This window comes from Austrofundulus limnaeus, unplaced genomic scaffold (genome assembly GCF_001266775.1).
Source record: "Austrofundulus limnaeus strain Quisiro unplaced genomic scaffold, Austrofundulus_limnaeus-1.0 Scaffold27, whole genome shotgun sequence".
Taxonomy (NCBI): Eukaryota; Metazoa; Chordata; class Actinopteri; order Cyprinodontiformes; family Rivulidae; genus Austrofundulus; species Austrofundulus limnaeus.
This window is the reverse complement of record NW_013952429.1, coordinates 2,494,347-2,515,756: the sequence shown is the minus strand read 5'-3', so window position 1 is coordinate 2,515,756 and position 21,410 is coordinate 2,494,347. Positions and strand designations below refer to the sequence as shown.

General features: G+C 38.8%; 1 protein-coding gene across 1 annotated transcript in view; it reads left to right on the top strand.

Moving 5' to 3' along the window:
* Positions 1 to 21,410, top strand: part of usp43a (ubiquitin specific peptidase 43a) — an 84,844-nt gene that overhangs the window by 18,845 nt on the left and 44,589 nt on the right. The window contains exons 3-4 of the mRNA XM_014004977.1: positions 11,595 to 11,698; positions 17,373 to 17,465. Of these exons, the coding sequence (XP_013860431.1) occupies positions 11,595 to 11,698; positions 17,373 to 17,465 (197 nt within the window). The remainder of the gene's footprint in view (positions 1 to 11,594; positions 11,699 to 17,372; positions 17,466 to 21,410) is intronic.

Sequence of the window (21,410 nt, the reverse complement as noted above, 5' to 3'; positions counted from 1 at the left end):
CTGTTGTAGCAATGCTCTGTTTACATGTAGGCGTTCTCTGTCCAGCACTTCTTTCCACATGTACCTCTCTTCATCCCACCAACATCTCAGACACTATAAGTCAGTCTTTCTTACATAACAATCACATTCATAAGTGTTGTTGTGAAAGGCCAGTGTCTGTTGACCTATATTTAATTGTGTTCTGAATTACCCTACAGAGTTTAGCGTGGTGTGGYACAGAGGGATCTAGCTTGCTCTACCCACAGAGTGACCAGTCCACAAAACAACGTTATGTAACCCAGGACTGTGAACACACAGAAAGGCAGCTCAAAAATGTTAATCCTCCCTCGAATGGAACCTCACTAAACTCAGTGTTTTCCTTCACCTCAACCATTAAGACAGAATCCAAATCCCCATTTTAGTCGCGTATGGTTTGGGTGTTCAGTTCTTTTTGGGATCAAGGGGTTGGTCTGCCTGGACCTTCGAATGGAGATCTTTTAGTGGTCCCTTTCAACTGAGAAGGATGAGCTCTAGCAAACAAACCCCTCACAGATGTATTTTTTCTAGGGCTGTACAACATATTGAAAATTTATTGGTACCACACTGTCTGTGCACAATATCAGTATGTTAGTTGGCACATGGTGATTGTTGTGACAGAACATGTGGGTTTATTGCAACATCATCATAAATGTGTTGGGTATCCATCCTTYAGCTGGTTGCACAGGTTGTCATCCCTACATCAACCTAAGTCACGATTCAGGTTTACCAGAATTCATTTCAGATGTGTTACTGAAAAATAGGAGCAGGTTGACTTCAATGCTCAAAACAGCCTTAATCATTGCTTAAATAACGCAGAAATTAGAAAAAATGTAGTTCGCCTGGCTTAAAAATGTTTTGTGAAAGGAATAAATGATTAATTCGATGTATTGTGATAAATTGTCTTTGGTCTGATTAGCAATTATTCCTAGCAAGCATAAAAAAATAAATATGTGCTGCATTGCATAACATTGCATTGCCTAGTTTGGTGTATATGTTCTTTACAAAGTTTGGGTTAATGTTATATTAACTTCTTAAAGGGGATGTATCCTTTCATAATACAATAGTTTTACTATTACCCCATGTGATTTCAAATTAAAGTGGTCGGAATAGGAAAAAAAAGTCACTGATGATGAAGAAACTAAGAAACTAATATTCAATTCTGCTTTTCTACTGATGTGGCTTCAAAAAAAGTGGTAGGAACAGGAGTAATATTATGGAAAAGGATTTGTTATGCAAGATATTAACGTTGTTTATAAGACAAATCAATAAAAAAACAGGCTGATTATCATTTTTTAATCCTCATGTAGTTTTTGACATTTGACAGGAATAGATTTGGCTAAAAGTTGAATTTGTATTTTTTTTCTTGACCTTTTTGATGTATTTTTGGAACAGAGATGCAAAATGCTTTAGAGATGAGTTCGATTACGTGATTTTAAACTGGTGCATTACATTACGCCCTCAGGCCTCCCAGCACTTCTTAAAACACAWAGACAATTTTTCTGAACTGCCTCGATATGTTTGGAGAGGAAATCAACACCTCGGGCCTTTTTTTATGAGTGGGATTTAAAGCAAATGCCCCTAAAAACTCATCTGTAGTCCTCTGTTGGCTGTGGTTGAATGGGCCGTTTGCCAGTGCAGCACCAGTGCCAAAGCTTTTTGTATGCGCAGTTCGATGATAGAAGTCAATAGTGGTCGACCTTTCTGCCCCAGGTGGGTTGACTGGAGAAAGAGAAGAAGGGAAGTCTCCAGGCCCCTAAAGGCAATGGCTAAGACTTTGAAATCAGGCGAGCGGTTGTAGTAAATCGAGCCAGCTCTTATCTGCGGGGACACAAATAGTAAGTTTGATATCTCTCCACAAGCTTTTAACTCTAGTTCTTCGGAGAGTGGAAAGCCAGTGTCTGTGAATGAGATGAATCAGCTGACAGGAGGGGTTCTGGGGGGTAAGCTGAAAAGGTCTTTTAATTCGGTCTTGTTCATCATCAGCATCCATCAGCCAGCACACCTGCCTCCTAACGCCCACATTGTTGTTAGGCGTTTTGTAAAGATRTATTTGGTACTATTTTTAACATACCTTCCAAACAAAAGCACAAAATGCTTCACGATATGTTTTTATTTCTTGGCTCAACACAGACATTTTACAAAAAACAGTAACTCTAAAAACTTTCAGATGTTTTAGGTTGCAATCCTAATAAATATGTAATGTTGCTGACAGATAGTGAAAGTGCTGTTGTCAATGAGAAATATCAACTATAAAAAAGTAGACCTATACAATGTATTTCAATATGATTCCCTAGCATGTTACATGTACATTCTTTAAATTGCAAAAAAAAGACATTTTTACATTACATAATTTTTACAATTAAGCTTATAGTTTTCTCTTTCTTTTTTTTAACTTAATGCAATCAGCAGCGTTTCACTTCCAGTTGTTTCAGGAATTGAGCTTRTCAGGTTCTATTAGTTTATCCAGCCAACAAATCTGAGAAATCTGAACTGRCCCAAAGTTTCTGTTTGGTTCCATGACACCATGTGGTTTGGTACAACTCGATGTGGTAAATGGCCAACAAAAGGAACTCGCTTTTGTTTCTTCTTTTCTGAGTTATTGGTGGGGCATCTGAGGCATTTAACCTCCCGTGAGGTCGTCTGAAACCTTAACGGAGTTGAGGTTGAATCTGGGTCACTGACTTACACATCCATGGCGTGAGGTTCACATTGTTCTGTGGGATGTTTTGTGACTTAAAAGACCAAACTTTGAAAACCAGACAAACCTGCACTAATCCAACAGCGTTAGTGTGACTTTAGGTTAAAGTAGTGGATCATGTAAATTCCTTAGATGCTCTGATTCCAACCTGGTCTCTCCTCATKTACAAGTAACATCAAAGCAGCGTGAACCCCTCCTACAACCTTGACCCCCCACTTTGACAACAATTTGGTTTTTAGTTCAAGTGAMTTCATTTCAAGATTCCACACATTTTACCTGACAATAATGTAGAGCAAGGATTTGTAAAGGTTGTTACTTGTTACTTTTATTATACAGACAGAACCTGTGAGCTCAGGGATCTGATGGGACTCACCGAGTTGCCCTGAACAGGAACTTGGTGTGACTGAAAAGTCGGGCTGTAAGAGGTTATGAAAAGTTCAATATGTCCTTTCAGGAGGTAAAACTATGTCAGAGAGTGGCACAGGAAGAGATGTTCTATAAGTGGCTGCAATGTTAGACCAGTGATTGATTGAGTGGAACATTYTCCTGACCAGCCTGTGTCCTCCGTTCTTCCTTCACGTCCTACAAGTGACTGTTTATACTGGGCTAAGATTTGGTGTGGGGGTAGCTGAGAGTCATTTCCACAAACATATCAGGGAACATGTTTAAAATTTTGACTTAAGAAGCAGCAGGGAAGTCACCAAAAGGCTGCACCAGTTAGGCAAGTATTGTAAAATATTCTCATACTTAATATTTTATTCAATATATTGAGTTGCCTTTAAAAATGTTTTAAGATTTGATGAGATTTAGAGAATTTGATTTTGCTGTATTTGTTAATAACCCATAACAATTGTTAACTCACTTGACATAAAGCAACTTTGAATTTCTTAGTCTCGGTTACAGTGAGATACTTGTTTTCACAACCGGCAATTATTTGTTTCGTGAACTGCACACATTCATCACTTTGAACCCTGTGGCTGTTAAAAGAGCACAGCAGGTTTAATGATGAGGAACTGAAGATTAGATGGAAGTCGTAAAACGAGCTCCGTGGATTCGTGTCTCCCTCTGGTTTAGTGCGGTAATTAAAATGAAGAGGGATACCTGCGTCGTCGTGGCTGTGGGTCGCTTTACTGAGTCGCCATGACTGTCGGGGAGAGCTTTGTGTGGCGTTTACCAGCCGCCGTCACGTGCTGCCTTCCCTCCCATCGCTGTTTTGAACAGAGAACCGGTCTCACGAGTGAAAGAGCGCTTGGTTGGTTTGAGTAAACAAAGTCTCACAGAGAGGCTGGTTGTTATTTCCACGCCACGCCCCCTTCTTTCACAAACTTTTCTTCCTTATCTGGTTGTGTCTCCCTGACGCCCACAGGATTGTTGAACAAGACTTATCCCTGCTATGCAGTCCAACCTGTTCCTGTCACCTGTTACTTTTATTGTTTGTAGTCGTTCTGAACAAAACTGTTATCTCCCTCTGGTCCTTTTGGTTCAGACCTACTCAGAAAACCCAATGTATTCAAAGAAGGGCAGTCTAATTTATAAACTATCTTAGTTCTAGGAAAAACACTCCAATGATGTTATAAAAAATTATGTGGAAAATGTGGTATACGGTATTTTACAAATGTTAAATGTGAAAACTTTTAATCCCCAAAGGGTTTACATGGCAATTTATGGGTTTATTTTACTGTCATTGCCTGTCATTTTCTTTTCTTTTTTTTTCAAGTTTATTAGGAATATAAAAAATGTCAGATGGTACATTTTTGTTTAGTTTTTTTTTTTTTGTGTTTCATGACAATTTTGAAAAATGTGGGTGATTATTTCTCAAAGTGTCAACGTGAAGTTCATCTGTTTTTTTCAGTAGAGGTTTGCACGAGGAAAATTCAGAGAATATACCCAGTTATGTACTGTATTGTGATGTGGTCACCTTTTTTGGTCTCATTTTATTTTTCTAGCTTTTACTGCAGCTTAAGAGCTAATGTGCCAGTGTGGCAGATTTTACAGAGGGATAAAAGGTTTAAAAAGCCAGCGCAGACTTGTGTGTGGCTCAAACTAAAATCCCCTCAGACAGAACTACATTACTGCCCACTGTAATGTCTCATGAAAAAGAAAAGTATGAACATCCCTTTGTATAGTTCACAGAGGAGCTTAAAGTGGTYGACAAAAACACATAAATCACATTTGTTATTATTTTCACGTCATTTTGTTTAACGATGTTAAAGTATTTTAACAGCATGATTATTTTATTCACTCTGGATGGTATTCATTTGGCTTCCAGTGAGAAATATTGGTGATGGTTTTGAACAGGATATGTTATTTAACTCTCACATTTAAATTATTTTACCAAAAAGAAACTTTGTTTTCATACTACAGGTTTACTCGTGGTTCCTAGAGTAGAATGGAAGTAAAAGTAGAATGGAAGGCTGAGCTTTCAGTTCTCAGTTTCCTCTCTWGTGGAACCAACTTCTGAGAATGACACTCTATCTGTTTTTAAAACCAAACCTTTTTTTAATTAAACTTGTAGTTAGGGTTGGGTTGGGTTTTCTGAGCTTTTTCTTAAATGACCTCTAAACTTCAACCCATCAAAGCAGATATTTGCTCATTGTAGTTGGAGTTCTTTTTACCTTCATTTAAATTTTTTATTTTTTTAATTACATTTTTTTGTAATTTTTGATTTTACCAGAATTTTTGACAAATCCTGTTGGTTTCTTTAAATAAACATTTTTTACTAATAGGTATTTTGTAATGTATGAATCTGATTATACTCTACTATAATTGGACTGAATTCACTTTATAATGAATTGGATTTAGGATTTTAACCTGCTACTTTTTTGTTTAGGACCCTGAAATGACTGTAGTTGTGAATTGCATTTAGTGCTGGGCAGTATACCGGTTTGTACCAAAAACTGGTTTTTATTTTTGTTAGATGAATTTCCTGAATACCAACTCAGCAGTTTAGATAGCCTGAACACATTTGGGATGTTACGTCGTGCCCACCAGTGAACTGCTTCATGGGGGACACTTTTCCTCGTAGCACTGCTACACACATTAGCAAGCTAATGTTAATTCCGGAGCAGCCTTCTCAGTAACTGGCAATGGGTGGCGATTCCGCAGCTTATATTGACATTAAAAAAAACGCCCGTTGTCACCACTGGTAAATGGTAAATGGACTGAACTTTATAGCACTTTATCAAGCCCCATGGGGACCCCAAGGCACTTTACACTACAATCATTCACCTGTTCACACACACATCCACACACTAATGATAAAAAGGTAAACAGCATTGTAGCCACAGCTGCCCTGGGGTACACTGACAGAGGGGGGCTGCCATGCATCGGCRTCGCTGGACCCTCTGACCACCATCAGTAGGCAAGGCGGATGAAGTRTCTTGCCCAACRATTGAGACRGCTGGAACGGGWKATTGAACTGGCAACCCTCCGGTTACAGAACAATTCCCCTAACCAGTCCGCTGAATGTAAACACCTTTTCAGTGACGTGTACAGGTAGATTTAATGCACAATGTAAATGTATGGAKACATTAATGTGCATTAATGTGCCCAGCACTAATTGCATTATATACAGTAAAAATTGAATTCAATTAAATTTGTCCTATTAACAATTTGATATGGTGATTCAGATGTATTTTTTAAGTTTAGGAGCTCATTCTATGACTTATTCGATATAAATCAGCCCCCAGCAGACCTCAGCCCTCCTACTGAAGAGTGGACTGAAGCTTYAGAGTTAAAAGCTCCAACAATGTGGAGTTTCAGGTTTTATTCGCTTGTCCTTTTTGCGCGTTATCTCTTACATTCCTTACCCAGCATGCCTAGTGCTGATCAGCTGTGCCGCTTCATTTCTGATAGGGCAGAGCTCTTCCTCTTTTGAAGCCAATAAACTCTCCACTCTCCATCCCAACGTGTGACATAAACTCCTTTATTTCTCCAGCTCAGTTTTTTTCGGTGGAGTAAACACCTCCAGCATGCAGATTAGACACACACGCAGAGATGGCGCCGGTCTTTGCCAAGCCAGATTTGGCTGTCAGAGCTCTGCCTCTAGCTCTTGTCCGAGGCGGCTTATTTTATTTATTTATTTATTTTTACATTCTGCTTCTGTATTAGCTCTGCTGGCATTGCCATAGTAACTGGCTGGCTAGCTGTACTTGYTTGAAATGAAGTGGGTACATGAAACACCCTCAAGGGACAAGTCCGAGATCAGAGGAAGGTACTGGACTTTGTTTTGGCAACAATAAATGAATGCATTTTATGTTTCAGTTTGTCAGGAGAAAGCACAGTTTCTTGGATCCTTGCTTGAATCTGACACCCGTTGTAGTTGAAACAAAGACGCGAGAGTAAAACGTGGTTCGCGATGGCCTCACTGAGCCGAGGAAGACGGGGCTTAAACGCTTGTGATGTCCACCGTTATCTCAYAGCTTGCCTTGTTACCATAAGCCAGCTTTGAATGGGCTGAAATAGCAGCTGCCCAGAGCAGAAAGAATAGACGTGACTCAGCTGGTTTAATGCACGGACAGCATTTCTTTCTTTCTTTCTTTCTTTTTTTTACTCCTGCTCTGGACCACGTTCCCTTATCTGTCTGTGAGTCAGTCTATACTTGGCTTAGCACCCCTTCCTCCCCCGCATATAAGTCTCTTATCCTTTGGTTTTTTAAAAGATTCGATTTTCTTATTGTTTTCCGAGTTTTTCACCTTAAAAGTGACATATTATGGATTTTAAAACTTCACTGTAAGAATATGTTTCAGCTGCTTTAATATTCAGTTCGTTGTTCTGCTATAAATTTAGTGCTTATTGTTAAATGTCATAACTTCTAGGTATCTGCAGAAGACTATTTTTGTCTCTATGCTCTAATGTCTGCCGTTATTGACAAATTCTACATGCAAGACTTGTTTCATTAAAACCTGTCCTGTACCAAAAAAAAAAAAAAAAAAAATGGCACAAGCTGTGTGGTGTAGTTCTCCTCTGAAAGACAGTGGTTGGTCTGTCTCCTGAAGCAGCTGAGAGCTGTGTCAACATTGGCTCGTCTAATTCACACGCTCAGTGGGAGACGTCTCCTCCTGCAAGAGAGTGACAGCGTCAAGCTGCTGACAGAGATTAAAACGTGGTCACTTTTACTCCACAAAAAGATCCTCACTGAGCACAAACTTGTGCATATTTATGTCAGAAAAGTGCAGACAAACTGTTAAAGGCAGAAGCTGTGAACACGTCTGAGCAGCACTTMTTTAAAGTGGCCTGTGAATAAAATCAGCAGCATTTTGTYCAGTTTYAATGAAACTCTCAAACTAWTACTTCCAGTTGTRTCTACAGCKGATAAAAATTTAAAGTCAACACAATTCAAGATGGCTACCTCAGCTAATTTATATTAGCAACCACATAAATAGCTATAATTTGGTAAKTTTTGTAAATATTGAGCTAAGTTTGTTGTGGTTGGAGCTAAAAGTCATGTCTGTTTGTTTAAAACTTAGGAATGCAAAGTGATGGTTAATTTTCATTCCTTCAAGGAGTGCTTGTTTCATTTTATGATTGTTTTAAAGCGCCACACATGACATGCATATTCTTCACATACAAAAAGTCWAAGAAAACATCTTAGYGTAATGCACATGATTTTACCCATTTTGTCACATAATTGCCATATTCCAATTTTGAACTTGGACCAGCCAGGTGAAACAGGAAGTGACATCAAAGGGGAACTTTTTAAGAAAAGGAAAACTCTGGTCTTTGTTAAATGAAATATTATTTGAACTCTGACTCTTTTTCATTCCTCTTTGAATAGTGACTTACAATAATCTAAATAAGCATCACAGTATGCGTTGTTAGCCATTGTATCAATGCTCTGTTCATGTTTATATGTTACCTTTTGGCATCACTTTGTTATTTCAYGTACAAATATCTCACCAACTCTTCATCTCAGCGGTGTGAATTTTTCAAATATTTACGTTATCAATGTCACCTTTCCAAAAATGCTCTCAAATTTATTACAATAATTTTATGTCACAGGCACTCCAAAGGCCTCAGTGTTCCACAACTCACAAAACTACCTATTTACATTGACAGTTGCTCTTTTTGAGGACAACTGTGCTCATATTCTTTGCAAAGCTCTCACCGTGAACCTATTTTGAGTGTCTACAGAGTAATTTTTAGGGTATTATTGTTGGAATTGTTCTTAAAAATAAACTCATCTTGATGTCATCCTCAACTACTTTTTTAATGTTGTACTTTCACAGACACAGTCCTTGTCATGCGCTAGTTTGATTTTTCTAAAATCAGAAATTTATGCCAAGATGTTACACAAGGTACTAAATCCAACAAGTGGGACCACACACAGCAGGCAGCCAAGTTCTCTGGATGGATAAATCATCATTTGGTGGCAGCTGATTGTTGGGAAGTTCCTCTCTGATGTGGGAGTGGATGTTTTACTTAAAAAGGAACATAAGAAAAGTACTAGAGAATCCAAACAAGTTGAAGGCATCACAGTCAGAGCTGTGGCCACTGTTCAGAACTGAAGCAGCATCAGCATCAACTGGAACAGCTTCTAAAGGTTTTTTTTATTTTATTCATTTTTTAATGTTTAAACCTTGCTTCTGTGTATTCTTTGAGTAAAATTTTAGAAAATTTGAATAAGACTTGCTAGTGATAATACAGTATTTCATTATGCAATAAAAAGCTGCCTTATCAATTGACAGAATATTCATTTTCTTTCTTTTTTCTGTATTATATTAACTGTAAGATTGTATAATGAATAAAGGATAAATTGTATCATGATTCATGTCATATTGCTTTTTGTGCTGCTCGTGCATCTTTATTGACTCAAGATGTTGCCACAGACCAGAGATACATGAACCAATTTCAAATTCATTGGGAAACGTCCATTTTTAAAAATATTCTGTGCCTTATTTTCATTCCTCCCATCCATCTTAYTTCATCCATCATGTTTTGAAGCTAAATTTACTTGTTCATCCATGCAGACATAAGACCCACTGTTTTCCACTGTTGGAATGGTTTTAGGTTTTAAAACTAAACTTCCAGGATGTACTTTAGACTTTAGTTTCCCCATCAGGAAGAGCGCTCTGAGGAGTCCCTTAGAAACATCACACATGACTGCATGCTTTGGGGGATCAGCAGGGCTTTGATACCAGAAAATGTTTTCATGCAGGGATTGGAGTGTGCAGATCTCCAGAGGGAAGTTGTGGCACACAGTGCAAAGACATTGACGATAGWTGCACTGAGAAATGTTTGACTGATCACATAGAACTGAGCCATGGTGAGGCTCGAAGTGGAGAAATGGGATGGACTGTCTTCAGTACAGAGAATTTCCTGTTATCATGAGCTAACGTCATGGGGCTCYTCAGTGATGACAGTTTGTTGTAATGTTAAATGATGGAGAAAGGAAAAGTAGTGCGACTTCTTGTAGATTTCATGTCAGGCCTGTTACTTTGCTTGGTAAACTTAACAGTGAGCAGTTTGTGCTGACTAAAATTTGTTTTATACATCCAGCTGACTTCCTGCAGTGAATTGTTCAGCAGACACGATTTTTTTAAAGAAGTGGATTAGTTAGGTAAGGAGGAGTGTGAATGCGTAATCAAACTTTGGTGCGGACCAGTAAAGTGAACCGTGGTCTGCCTACAAACCTAGGGGTGCATTAGCACCAGAAAAAGCCCTTTGGTCCACTTGTTTGGTCCGGAAAAAATAGCAGACTTAATTTTTTTCCTTTGGTGTGGTTTGCATTCACATTGTGCTTTTTGCAAGTGGACTTTAATTTATAAACAAAGCCRTGCAGGTGACGGTCATTGCTCCCGTTGGAGAGAAATAACGGGGGCAAGACAGTGCAAAGACATATAGATAAAGATGGTGCTGTTAATAAAACTATTCAGAGTATCAAGAGCAGCTCATTCAGTGGTGGTTTTGCGATGATATGCTTATAATTTTGTGACAGCGTGGTCAAATGCGTGCCGCAACCTAAAGGAGACAATTTGCTCCATGTTCTCTGACCCACAACAACTCATTTTTTGTAGTGCAGTGTTAGCATTAGCCATACTGGAGGGTTAATGTTGCTTAGCTACGGTGGCCCGTGAAGTCCAAAAAGGCACATATTTCATGTAGTTGGTTCGGTTCGAGGCCGGTCTGTATTCACACCATAAGTGAACTGCACCAGAGTTCGTTTGAAAGCAGACCAAGACCACTCGGTCCGGTAGTTTGATCCACACCAGGGTTTGCATGAGTGTATTCACACCCGCATAAAAGGTTCAGACCAACAGGGGTAATGAACACTGGTCCATTTAAAGTGGACCAAATGTGTCAGGTGTGAATATACTCATCTCATCTCGGTCAAAGTGAACTCTGGTGGGATTTGAATATGTGTGAATGCCAATTGGACAGGATACCGCTCCAAAAACAGCAAGTGGAATACAGCGGAGGACATTCTGATTAATAAAGTTACTCATGTCCATGGGTTACTTAAAGGGTTTGTTTTGTATGACTCAGTGCAGTGGGAAAGGGAACTGCAGCAGCTGAAAATGTAACAAATGTTGCAATTTTGGTCCCCAATTGAACCGAGTCTACCGGACTGTCAGGTGTGAAAACGCTCTTAATTACTTCTTCCAATTTCTGGTAAAATTTTTTAATCATCCATTCATTCATATCAGATGTTAGAGTAGAGAAACAAAGTAAAACATGCAGAAGTTGTATTAGAAGTACAATATTAGTCATGCTAGTCTTTGTTGCCCTGTAGCCAACATCTTCATGAGCTGTTTCTATGAATGCATTGAATTGCACCTGTCTCTTCTGGAGTCATACAGGTCCATATATTTTAGTGTTATGCCCMCTCCCCCTTTCCTATGATCACCTAACAAAGTGGTCATGTCTCTTTTTTTTACAGGAGGCCAATTCACTGGARAATCCTTCCAGTCCCGGTTTACCCAGCACACATCAGCCTCGGAGTCGTCACAGTTTTGTCCAGGAACACTTCCAGGCACAATACAGGTGAGAGGCGCCATTAGACCCGACACAACCAGAGGTCGAAGTATCATTTCTTGGAGAACGCTCCATGATAGTTAGCTTTTAGTTTAAGGATAATTTCAGATGCAGTGTTACTTGTTGTAGCAGCCTGAAAGTATTTCTGTTAAAAAATAAATTGTAAACAAAAGTTTGAAATCTGAAAAGGGAGGAGAACTACTTTTGAAACTCATCAATTATTCAGCACAGTTGCTACAACAGTAAGGTTTTGGAGTTGATTCTTGAGTTAACACCATGCAATAAATACCATTAAAGAGAATATCTGTTCAACTCTGATGAGAACATGTTTTTTACCCCCCCGCAGAATAAGAAGTGCAACCTTGTAAAAATGAGGTCAGACATGTTTATCTGTAGTTTTATTTGTAGTCCTKAGCCCTGTCTCTCTGTGTTTCACCAGCAGTATAAAGTTAGAGATGGAGGTTTTGTCAATGGATCTGACTTAAGCTTGCAGAAATCTCTTTAGCACAAAAGGCTCCCTGTGGTTTCATTACATCCCACCTGCTTTTTATCACTTTTGACTTTAACTTTGTGATTGAACAGCTATATGATCTGAAATGTGATTTTTGAAGAGGAGGAACAAACCGCTTGGTTCAAACATGCTGATATAAAAGTAGGACAGAAAACAACTGTGATAATCAGCTCTTTGTTCCACAGCCTGACTGTGTATCTTTTATGTATCAGTGTGAGGTGTGCTGTTGTCAGCATTTAGAACAGGCTGTTTCTGTGTCTGGAAAACAACAACTGACAAGAATGAAATATTTCACCTTCAAGTTGCAACATTTTATCTCTTTTGGACAGAGACTTCGCCTTCTGAACCAGACATGGCAACTCTTTGTTCTGTTTCGATAAAAGAAAAGGTTGAATCTGTCATTTCGGGCTTCAGTTCAGTGTGCAACCTTSTTTTGAATCTTGGGTTTTATCTTTTAGGAAATATTAAAATGATTAGATATTTGGACTATTTATTTTTTATGAAGTGACAGATTGTAAAAGATTCAATTATCATAATCCGTGATCCATGAGTATGGACATGACCCATGGAGCAAAATTTCTTGGCCTTGATACTGCAAAGGATGATGGCCCTTTGGTGGCATCACATAAACACAATCACAGCCGGGCCACTTGTGGGATTGACAGGTTTGGGACACATAAAACAAACCACAACYGGGCCAGTCATGGCATAGACAGATTTGGGCCACATAAAGCAAACCACCACTAGGCCAGTTGTGGTATTGACATATATGGGCCATTGTGGCATTGACAGATTTGGGCCACATAAAACAAAGCAAAACTGGGCCAGTTGTGGTATTGACATATTTGGGCCACATAAAACAAACCAGAACCAGGCCAGTTGTGGTATTGTCAGATTTGCGCCACATAAAACAAAGCAAAACTGGGCCAGTTGTGGCATAGACCGATTTGGGCCACATAAAGCAAACCACAACCAGGCCAGTTGTGGTATTGACATATTTGGGCCACTTAAACCAAACCACCACCAGGACAGTTGTGGTGTTGACGGATTTGGACTGCATAAAACAAAACTGGGCCTATTGTGGCATAGACAGATTTGGCCACATAAACCAAACCACAACCAGGTCATTTGTGATGTTGACAGATTTGGCCCCATAAACCAAACCACAACTGGACCAGTTGTGTGCCATCTTAAAAACTGTACCATCATTACCAGACCTGGCCCACATCTGGCTGACAAACCACTTCCCATGCCAGCAGTCAGCCAGCAATGCCAGCTTGGCACAAGATCTKAACCACACCTGTCTGCTATGTGGGGAAGGTGTGCCTGGTTGGTGTATTGCTGTCAGTAACAGACCAAAGCTTGGTTGGCTTATTACAGCATGCTCTTGTCCTTGATTTTCACAATATGCATGATGTCATAATTTATGCAAAATTTCTGACAAATCAAAAATTTTGTCCAGACACAATAGTATATAAACAACTTATGCTTTTAGTGACTCTAACTCCAAATGTGGAGGAAATGAACTCTCCAGTGAATCACTCCCAGTTAATCAGTTATTCAGATGTTTGGGAACTTGTGTTTTTTTTTTTTTTTTTACTGGTTTCAATCAGCCATCTAAAGTATAAATATACATATTTATGTCCTTGTTCTGTCTCATTCGTTTGCCACAGTTGAAGCTAGTTTCAGTCTACTGGGTCCTAGATGTTATATTTATTTTTCCCTCCTCCTTTTTACATCATCTAATCCCTAGAAAAATCTGGACTTGTTCGTTTGCCTCTAAATGCTAACAAAACACAATAAATAAATAATTTGTGGTTTTATTTTCTGCTGCCTACATATTCATGTCTGTATCTATCCTCTCTTTTTGTAAATAACACCTGCTTGGTCTCACATTCTTCCCACTCCTTCCTCCTTTTTGGTTCTTTTAATATATCACACAGAGAGGCTCCTCAGAGGAATTCGCTGGAGTCGTCTGATTGGAATAAATGTTTGTGATTAGAGTTTGGTCTGTTTAGTGGTTTGGGCTGCTTATGTGGGAGTATTGTGCTTGAGTCACCTTGTTGTGCTTCAGCGTTTAAATGAGTCTTTGTCAAAATCTCCTTCTCATCTCCGACTGTCATTCTCAGTTTACGGCATCTATATTTAATGTCACAGGAGAYGGGCGGAGAGCCTCGGCATCGATCTCTATCTAGACAAATGTAATACTTGAAGATGTCTTCATATTTTRTAGTGGCTTTTATTATCACCTGCTGCTGAAAGGAGAAGTTTGATAATATTTTTGCCTGTGATGTGTCTATTTGACTTTTACCAAATTATCTGAAACAACTGGACAAAGTTTAATGAAACTTGCAGGAAGTGAACATTGGGTTTGCATCTAYAACTGATTAACCTTTGGTGTCGACTTGATTCAAGACGAACCCAAAACCAACAAAAGTTACTGGCTGCAGATGTGTTTAACTCTCTGTGCAGGTTGTTCTCTGTATCCGATGCTGTTTGTGTTGTTCTTAAAAAGAAGTTCAGGCTGCAGTGGTGGAGAGGGGTGGTGTCTGCTTTAGGATCCTCAGAGTCACCTCTCTGCTTTTTGCAGATGTTGTGATTCTTTGACTTTCAGAGTGAAAAGGGGAAGTTCACAACCAAATGTAAAGCAGCTGGGATGAGAGTCAGTCGAGGACTAATGGCCATCAGACCGGCTGAAATCGGCTCTCATTGTTGAAGTTGCACAATGAAAATCCTGTCATTCTAGTTTGCAGCTTTGAATCTGGCGCCCCTTTTTGTCACGACCCACTGGAGTTCTTTTTACCCCCCTCCACATAAGAACTTACTGTGTGATTGGTCATAAGTTTGTGGGTATGTGTGTTTATGCTGAAAGCGCTCAGATGCTGCGTTTTGCTTCAGCTACTCACTCCATTACATTTAGATATCTTTATCTTTTTCGGGTCATATTTTTCAATTTGTTAATTTTTCTCTGTTGTTATGCATTTTGAACAAAAACATCACAGTTTTTTCTGCAGAACTGCTGCAAAAGGTCATGGAATTCTGGCTTACCAATTTTGCAAATTTGCGGTTCTGCAGGTTTGTCACCTTCATCCTCCTCTCGCTCTGGGTCAGACTCTAGCTCCAACATGTAAGGCTAATTTGTGAAGGTTCTGCATCGCTAGATGATCATATCTACCGTATTTATTCATGTATAATAAGATATCGAGTTTAATATGAACACCATCTTTTATTCAAATTCTAATCATCAATAAGCCGTATATAATACTACCCCTCCACTTTATGGATAATTTTAGGGTTAAATTAATTAAATTTCAATACAGTATATCAAACTACAGAAATGGCCAAACAGGATGGAGGGGGGTGGGGTGTAAAGTTCCTCATATGCATTTAAAGAGGCCGCACCAAAGCGCGGTGCTCTCAGACACATCTTAGAACAGAAATGAAAAAAATGGGCTTGTGGAGCTGCAAGAACCAGAAATTAAGACCAACGAATTGCAGTTCCACTCTATATAGACCACCACTGAATGATTTCAATGTGAAAAGGACAGATTTGTAGGTATGATATGTCCTGTTGAAATGAAAGTTCATGTGGCAATACAATTGTGTGTGTGGGGAAGTAGGTGGGGCTTAAAGCCCCACTGTCCAAGTGCACAGACTCTGGTTCCAAAAATACAAAACAGATGCTCCTACAATATGCAATCGCTTGGATTGGAACTACAATGACAGAAGGGTTTTATATCACACTCTTCAAAGCATCATTATAAAGACTTTTTATCTTCCTCTTGTTGTTCTAAGACAATGTCTTTATAGACTTTACCCGTAAACATGCAGCCAGGTAGTAAACTTCTTGATTGATCAGTTTGGGTATTCCACACCGCTCAGCTGAGCAGCAGGGGAAATATGTCCAGACATCGACCTTCTTTCCTTTGGTTTGATGCTTTACCACCTGCAGTGTTTTCCTGAAGCCCAGCCTCATGAGCACTTTCCTTCCCGCTAACATCTCGTCTCCCTCAAACCAAACTTTAAAGTGAGTGCCAGGCACTCGCTGCACAGAATTATCAAGTAGGAATGCATTTTTCCATCTCATTTTCGGGTTTTTTATTGTGCAAAATGAAGTCATAGTGTGACGTCGAGCAGGACAACCTCAAGCAAACTTACGGTAAATTAAGAACCCCTGTCCTGTCAGCACACTCAGAGCAGATTAGGTGCTGTTGTTGGGCACATCCACACAGACAGCAGCAGGCATTAAAGGATGGTTTTACTTCGACCTTCGTGTTTCAGTGGAGRTTGACTTGAAGGAAATAGGACAAAACAGCAGAAATTGCAATTTAGAGCTCCAACTTGACACTGAGGACAAAATGAGTCTGAATCAAACTCTACTCTGAATTCCTGAAGCACGGCTTTTTAAGATTTGCTATTTTACTAAAACTGATTACAGCAGAGAATAAGTATTTACTCTGTGAAAGTTTTCCTGACATTGTTGAAACGCTTAAAGAAACAAAACCAGAGTCCGCATGGCTTTGTTTTACATGAAAATAAAATGTTCTAAAACAAAACTTTATCCATATCTTCATTTTGAGCCAAAGTTTGGATATATGTTTTAAGGTTTTCTATGGTTGAGCATTTGGTTTTTCAGTGATGCTTTCCTCCGCCTCCGTGTAAGGTCTCCATCATCTCTTGAAAACTGTCAGAAAACAGATTCTTCCTGATAGCGGCCCACTGCTGTCAATCCTCTGCTCCCATCAKCTCCACTTCTTTCAGCTTCAACAAGGAACTGTCTGGGCTTTTTTATTATTTATTTATTAGAATTTTTTATCTCTGTCAGCTTTGTATTTTAGTTTTTTGTCAGCTCACCTGTCCTTCTGACGACTTTCTTTTTTTGCCAATGTCCCCCTACTTTAGTTTTCCTCTCTTTGCTTTTAACCTACAGTACTTTGTAAGTTTGTTCTTTGTTTTTATTTTAGTGCTTATTTCATCATTTTCGTTACCTCAAAATATCTTCTCCTGTTTCTTCAGCTTATTTAATCTCTTTTTTTCCCCTCCTTGTTGCCTTATTGTTTTAGGCCTCCTAAAGGTTATTACATTTCATGTCACAGTGTGTAAAAGAAGACTTTCCCTCAGCTGCAGACCAGACTTCAGATTTGCATTGACGTTTTATTTTTGTCTTTTCAGGTCTTCTCTCACGTGTCCTCATTGCCTTAAACAGAGCAACACCTTCGACCCGTTTTTATGCATCTCTCTGCCTATTCCTCTGCGACAAACCAGGTGATGTATAAACACACAAAAAATAGGAAATAGTATGAAAATTATGAGAGGCTACACAAGCTGTAATTCCTTCTGCAACTCAAATGTACACATGCTCCCGTCTGTATTCTGTTTGTGCTAACACCTGAACTTCTTTTCTTCTCAATTTGTTTGTAATTGTTACCATCAAACCCTTTTAATTTCTCTCAAATACGATTTGAGAATTTGAGAAAATTGATCTATTTTCAATGATGCTTGAAATTGGAAAATAACTCAGAWCTCAATTTATCACAAACGAGTTGCTGTTTTTTTTTTTACAGTAGTGAAATAGTACTCTCATTGATGGGCACAGATGTTATTTCAGTTTTCTTGGTTTGTTTGCGTCGTACTTTGATCGGGGTAACTCTAAAGAATGTGCAAAGTGATTTTAACTTTGCCCTTTTACAGCAAAAATCCAAACAAATTCTTTATATTTTAGTTTATTTAAAGAAAACTATGTTCCACAAGCAGTTTTTCAACATTTTGTCCATTTGAATTATTTCAATTTGTTTTCAGAGTTCCTTTGTATTCGTATCCTTGTATTAAGTTTAAAGAAAAAAAATCTACAAAGATCACAGGCCATACAGAAATAAATGTTTTTTTTGGTTGCTTGTCTTGTATATGATTTTTTTTTTGTTGATTTATTCTTAACTTTTCAAGCTCTAGTTTTAAAGTGCCTGTGACATCAATTTTTTGTAAAAAACATTAATGCATTTTTGGAAAGGTAACATTGACAGCATATTGTAAAAAAAACATTTCATGCAGCTGAGATGAACAGCTGTTGAGATACTTACATGTGAAGTAACAGGAAGTGATGTCAAAGGGGAATGWCTGAATGTGAACAGAGCATTGCTACAATAACAAACAGACTGTAGAGAAGAATCTGATGTTTCTTTAGATTGTTTTAATTACTATTATAGAGAGATGAGGAAGAGTCAAATAATATTGTTTCAATAAACTAAAACACGACAATTTTCTTAYTCAGTGTTCCCCTTTGATGTCACTTCCTGTTTCACTTTGTCTGAGCAAAGTTCAAAGTAAAATATGCCAATTATGTGACATAATGGGTAAAATCATGTGTATTATGCCAAGTGTCTTAAATATAAAGATGTTTTCTTTGACTTTTTGYATTTTATGGAAGCACGATTTGGACATTTATATCCACAAATATGCACCCACCCCCAACCAGGCTTTATACATCCCCGTACATCCCGTCRGCCGTGGTCATATCACAGTGATAAATGTTGGCTGTCAAAAGTCCCTGACCAAACACTTTGAGTGTGGTTTCCATTTTTAACCAAAGCAGAAGCWGCGTCAGCAAGGTGCTGCTGTAAGATGGTACGACTTTGACGTGTAAGGAGGCCCAGATGGAGGGAAAGGGCAGAAGTGAGATGGTGTTTTTAACAAAAAWGATACAGGCATAGAGAGAAGACAGCTTAACACCTATACAACGAATCTTAAAAAGTCAACTACTTTTTTTTTTCTTACCCAACTGAGGCAGCAAAGCAGAACAGGACACAGTTCACCAAACAAATTCAATAAATGACTAGATTCTTTAGCTGCTCGGGCTCTGTATACGCTTCATTTATGGAGGCTTTCTCTTTCTTCTTCTTTTTTTCTTTCTGCCCACTTTCTCGGTCATGCCGTAACGAACTAAAGAATGGGTAAATAAAAACAGTTTTAATTAKTTGTCATATTCCAAAGAATCTTCTTATCTTGAAGCACGCAGACTCCTCTGCTCTGCATCCTGTCTGCATGAATCCTTGTGAGTTAGCTCCTCTCAACTTCTGACTGTGTGTGGTCCGTCCCTTTCATTTATTCCAGCACAGAGGGGAATTCATTCAGGTTCAGTTTGGACACCCCCCCCTCCCACACACACACACACACACACACACACACACACACAGGCCCCATTGCACTGTCCTGCTGCAGCAGTATCCCAGCTGAATGCTTGATAAGCCCCCCCTGAGAGGCAGCAGGGTCTTTCTGCCAGTGTGCCATCAAGGCGTGGGTGCTGCAGATAGTGCACGGTGTGGTACAAAAACACAGTCCTATTTTTTTATCAACCTTCAAAGCTTTCACAGCGTTTGCAGCACTTTCACAGCTGAAAATATTTTGAGGAAAACAAACAAAATAATTTCATCTCATTTCATTCAAATATGCTAAACATGAGATCAAAATGTACAGTAACGGTCAAGTAACGGTCAAGTGATTTAATGCATTTTTTTTACTAAATACTTCAATCAAATACATCAGTTTTTATGTAAAAAACAAACAAGACATGTAGCAACATGAATTGCAACCAGCTAAATACAGTATAAATACCACACAYTGTGAAAAACCTGAATGCCACGGTTGAGAGCCAGTGTGTTGAATTGAAGAWACAAAACGTGTGATTTGTAGAATGACGAATCTGTTTACTGTTCCTCTGAAGTGTCTTCCCACATTTGTCATCGTGTTTCATTTCACGTTGGTCTCATCTTGGAGTAACATTAATAAAACAGCTGCTTAGATCCTCTGCTGTCGGCTCTGTCAGCCTCTCAACTGGTAACACGTTGCTTTCCTGAATAATGCATGATGGGAAACAGGAAGTGTCGGTGATTGCTTTGTCTCCATTTTAAGTGAAATGCTCAAATCTGGCTTGTTTTTCTTCCTCAGCTCTGGATTTGCTGGATTATTATTTTTTTCTCCCAACTGCTGTTTTCTGTTCTTCCATCTGCTGATCGAACTGTCCTCGCTCACAAACCGCTTATTTATCATTTATTTCTGCTGTCCCACCATCAGTTTCAGCAATCTGAGCAGACATATTTTACATATTTAGTCCGGGTACAGTTTTACAAGATGAGAGAGCATTTTGTTTAAATTCTGAGGTTTTTGTACTTCAGGACATAAAAAGAGTATTTATCAGCTGGTACATTTGTGAAGGACAATCTCATATTAAAGGCCCAGAAGTCCTTGAAGAAAAGCTTTTTGTCTCGCTGTGCTTACAACCGTCTAACCTTGGGAAAAAAGCTTTATGTGCAATTCCATGATATTGTGAAATCTCGTGTTCATGTGTGATCTGTTTAGCTCCAATTGGTTCATAAAACTTAACCTTTTCTAAATGTAATGGGGAGAGTTAAAGGTAAAGCCATATTAAAGTCTTAGTGAAGCAGTTTTCTAAAGAAATATGAGGAAATATTTCTCCTCAGTGATGTGCTGAAGTGATGAGGCTGAAAAAAGACAATTCCAAGTATTGCTGCTAAAGCTGATRAATTATAAGAGGACGTGCTTATTCCACACATCATTTTGGCATTTTTGTTATAGCTGGTCTTAAAAAAAATAAAACAAGAGTATAAAAATCTTAGTGATGTATTGAAAAATGCTGTAAAGCTTTTCTCACTGTTCTGTAAATCTAAACCAGCTCTCACTTTTCTGCTTCAAACATCGGTGTAAACACTTCTTATAAACCACGTAAATACCGGTAAATGTTTATTTTTTAATGCATGCAGTCAGATTCTCAGCAGAAAACATAGCGTATTAAAAACCAAGCCATTCAAATTGTTCATTCGGAATAGTTTTAKTAAATGTTTCTGCCTTGGTGTTCAGGAGCAGAACTCTGCTCGAGCACCTAATGGACAAACAGGAGATTTGCTCCCGCTGGATTCCCTGAATTCTTCACACATACTGTACATTAATCTCTGTTTGGGTTTGTGACACTTCCTGCTTGCTGCGCTATCTGTTTCTCTAGATAATATTTCTGAGATGCTTGTGTGTGTACGTGTGTATGTGACTGCACACAAATATGCATCTGACTCAGGATGGTGAGATTAGTTTAAAATGTTTTAGTAATGCAAACACTGACTAAAATGACAATTTGTTCCGTCTTGTCATGACTCTCTGTTTTACACACACACACACACACACACACACACACACACACACACA